The sequence below is a fragment of the Pteropus alecto genome, unplaced genomic scaffold (assembly GCF_000325575.1).
Source record: "Pteropus alecto unplaced genomic scaffold, ASM32557v1 scaffold88, whole genome shotgun sequence".
Taxonomy (NCBI): Eukaryota; Metazoa; Chordata; class Mammalia; order Chiroptera; family Pteropodidae; genus Pteropus; species Pteropus alecto.
In genome coordinates, this window is record NW_006494611.1 from 16959938 (window position 1) to 16964007 (window position 4070).

General features: G+C 46.2%; 1 protein-coding gene across 1 annotated transcript; it reads left to right on the forward strand.

The window, feature by feature from the left end:
- Positions 1-1615: 1615 nt before the first annotated feature.
- CH25H (cholesterol 25-hydroxylase) lies at positions 1616-2527 on the forward strand. Its single transcript, XM_006926027.2, has one exon. The coding sequence runs from the start codon at positions 1632-1634 to the stop codon at positions 2442-2444; it is 813 nt and encodes a 270-aa protein (XP_006926089.1). The 5' UTR covers positions 1616-1631; the 3' UTR covers positions 2445-2527.
- The last annotated feature ends 1543 nt before the right edge of the window (positions 2528-4070 follow it).

Genomic DNA, 4070 nt, shown 5'->3' on the forward strand with positions numbered 1-4070 from the left:
CTAACGCCTCGCAGGCATTACATGGTAGCCTTATCATTAATATTATTATTTTCCTATTTAATGCTCAAAATAGACTCGTTTGATAACTACTATTATTATTTCCCTGGAGTAAGAGTGGATATGAAAATGCAAAGCTTGGAGGAGTGAAGCACGAGGCTCCAACCTTATACACACAGAAGGCCTTAAAGCTAGGATAAGGAGTGGTCTCTGGCTTCAAAGTTTTTGTCTGAAACTTCTGTCCTGTGTTGCACTTCAGCGACGCAGGTCAAACGCGGGGGTTGTTTATTTTGGTTTGTTTGATTATTGCTGGTCTTGGGATCTCCTCAGAGCTCTCCTAGTACCAACCTCCTCACGTTCAGTCCCTGGGCCAGTCAACCCGGGTTTAATGGCAGAGACGCAGGCAGGGACGGGGTCGGCCTCGCAGTCCCGATCTACACCTGGGATGGTTTGAGGGGATAGGCTGCAAGGACCAGGAGCAAGTTGGTGCCGCGAAGCCAGCCCAGGGAAGGGCAAGGTAGGCGCGACATTATCTGCTCAAACAACAGCTCCGTGAGGCTTCAGGAACATCCGAACATTCCCTCGAAGAACTAAGCAGCTGCTTTACAGATTTCTTTGCTTCCACCCCACAGTGAGATGCCGCGTCTTTTCAGCCAGATCTGGGCAGGCTCTGAATGGAAACCCAGCACTTTTCTTTCTTTTTTGTTTTCTTTCTTTTTCTTTTTCTTTTCTTTTTTTTGTAAAGCGAAGCCTAATAGTCGCGGTCCCCTCTTGCCGCGGTGTCTCCCCCTTTCCGTAGCTGATGTGCGCGTTCTGGACGCGCAGCGGAGGGGAAACACCCGGCGTTTCGGATTTGCGGGCTGCTGTGGAAGAGTCTGCGTGCGGTGAGATCTGGAGTCTGCCTGGAGCCAGAGGGTAGAGATCCTCTCCCGAGACTAGAACTGAAGGAAGTGCAGGTGCCGCCACCCGGTCTGGTCTGATTTCCTGCGCTGATCTCCACCGCGCACAGCCAGGGGGCTCCGTGGTTCCCTCTGAGAAAGGTTAGTAAGCGCTCGGCGCTGGTTAGGTCGATACAGAGTGTGCAGACAGAGTAAGATCAGAAAAACGGAAGGTATGTCACTTTAAAAAGTTTTTAAAAATGCAGTTATACTTGTGTCTTTATGAAAACACATAGACGCAATTATACATATGCATTAAAAAAGACAAGTAATTCTACATTGATTGCAAAGGAGCTCGCTCTTTCTGGCGGTGATGGAAATGTTTCCTATCTTGTTTGACGGTGGTGATGACAGATTAAATGACTTGTTAAAACTCGTAGAAACTACACTAAAGATGTATGCATTGTATGGTTTGTAAATTGTATGTCAGTTTTTAAAAACAACATAATTCTTCATGCATATTGAAAGTGACAAAGTGCTATAGTATATCGCGTATACAAAAGGCGATTAAATGCAACTGCAGACATGTATTTAGCATCTAGGAGCCATTCTGTGGGGTTATTTATTTATGCAAGCTCAGCGCAGCCGGGAAAGGGAGCGAAAAGGCGGCTGACGTCAGTCGGGGAGGGGCCCAAGTCCTAAGAAAAGGCTGTGAGACCCGAGCTGCAGCAGCTAGCTGCCAGGCACAGCCTCACCATGAGCGGCCGCAACACCTCGGAGCTACACATCCTTTGTAGTGCGAGCCAGCTGTTCCTGCAGCCCCTCTGGGACCACCTGAGGACCTGGGAAGCCCTCATTCAGTCGCCCTTCTTCCCGGCCATCTTCTCCATCATCACATACGTGGGCTTCTGCCTGCCCTTTGTGGTGCTGGACGTCCTGTGCCCCTGGGTGCCTGCGCTGCGGCGCTACAAGATCCACCCCGACTTCTTGCCGACCACGCGGCAGCTGTTGCCCTGCCTGGGGCAGACGCTCTACCAGCACCTGATATTCGTGTTCCCTGTGACGCTGCTGCACTGGTCCCGCTGCCCGACCTTCCTGCCCCACGAAGCCCCCGAGCTGTTCCAGCTGGTGTGCCACGTCGTGTTCTGCCTACTGCTCTTCGACACCGAGTTCTTCGTGTGGCATGTGCTGCACCACAAGGTGCCCTGGCTGTACCGGTCGTTCCACAAGATGCACCACCAGAACTCGTCCTCGTTTGCGCTGGCCACGCAGTACATGAGCATCTGGGAACTGTTTTCCTTGGGCTTCTTTGACATGATGAACGTCACGCTGCTGGAGTGCCACCCGCTCACCGTCCTGGTCTTCCACGTGGTCAACATGTGGCTGTCGGTGGAGGACCACTCGGGCTATGACTTTCCCTGGTCCACGCACAGACTGGTACCTTTCGGGTGGTACGGGGGCGTGGCGCACCACGACTTGCATCACTCTACGTTTAACTGCAACTTCGCCCCTTACTTCACACACTGGGACAAAATATTGGGAACTCTGCGGTCTGCTCACACCAAGTAAGCACGCACTCCTCCGGGTTTGGTGGTGTGGCTGCAGGAGTGATGGGTGCCCTCAGACTCAGGACTGTCGTGCGTTTCACACTTGAATCAGGAGAAACACACCTGAGCTTTTAAAATTTTTATTTTTTTAGTAAGTAATTTATTACCTAATGGAAATTTATAGATAAAATCTGATGTATTTTTGCAATCTGATAAAGTAATTTATACAATTTTTGTATATCAACAATTGTATTCTTGGTGTAGAATTCCAGCTCACTTCTATATCCTTGGTTCCTGGATGTAAAGTAGGTGCTCATCACTGGCACATTTAAATCATCTCTTAAAGGATTTGTTTGAAAGACAGGAAATTTCCTAAAAGAACATATTTTTTTATGAAGATCTCTGACTCTATAAACAATGAAATGTGTTCCTGCTGGACAGTGACTAAGATTATTGTATTTTTTTCTATTTTTTTTTTTTGTAAAACTGTATATTGATATTGAAAGAAATGTTATTTGTGCTTAAACAAACAAACAAAAAAACAACATAAACCAAACAAGTATTGGCTCCTGTTTCACTGGCATTTTCACTGCCAAAAACTAAACCAGGAGGAGGGAGCTGGGATGGCAGGTATCATTCAGAGCCTCCATCAGCCCTATCCGGTGGTGCTGGGGGTTTTTCCGTGTGGGGTAGTAGAGAAGGGGGTGGGAGAAGAGGTCTGTTTGACTGTTTTGTTCTGGAGATTTCGCAGAGGAAAAAATACTATTCTTCTGTCAGGATTCAGCTGATTTTGCATAACAGGCAACTGAAAGAATTACCTTGTAAAGTTTTAGAGAGATTAACAATTAGAGAGATTAGCAACGATTTGATTATTTTTTGGAGTGGGGGAGGGTGGTGTTGGGGGATGAATAGAATTTCTGGAGTGCCTTGCTTTGCAAAACTGGTGAATCAAGTGTGTGCAGAGGGACGGATAGAAAGGGGTTCTGAGTATCCTCCCTTTTCATGAAGTCATTTAGTGTAAATGACCATTATACACATCACCTCTGCAATTTCAGGTTTTGGTATATTCACTTTTCTGAAGACAAACATGCTGACTGCATACCCCTTTCTCAAAGAAAAAAAAAAGTGAAATTTAACACTAGACCCCTGGTTCCTCATCTGTAAAAGGAGATTGTGTCTCAGATGTTCTTGAAGATTACTTGTGATAATAAATGTCTCTATTACTGACCACACACCTGTCACCCATCATGTACCCCATCCAGCTGCTGCCTAATTGTTTTAATTTTATCTTTGGAATGTATTTAGATATGGTGAAGTTAAAAATCAAGACAATTTAGCTGGTAAAATATAAAGAATAGCAGCTTTGCATGTAATTCTAGGCTTACTATATATGAACCAAACTATCTTGTTTAAAGATGAAAAATCCATCTAAAGACCTGGTCGCAACGGTCTGCCACATGAGACCCCTGCCTTCAGATCTTTGGGAAAATGCACTCGGAATACCTAGCTGCTCCCAGGCATTTTCTCATCTTCCCTCCCAATCCGTGTGTTCTCTTGGCTTCTTCGCTAAAGCTACTTCCTCTTCTGTCTGCAGCAAGACCATTCTGTGACTTAAAGATTATATTGATGTATAAAAGTGAAATCCACA

Excerpts from the sequence above, each read along its gene's own strand:
- CH25H (XM_006926027.2), top strand. The coding sequence starts at position 1,632 with ATGAGCGGCCGCAACACCTCGGAGCTACACATCCTTTGTAGTGCGAGC.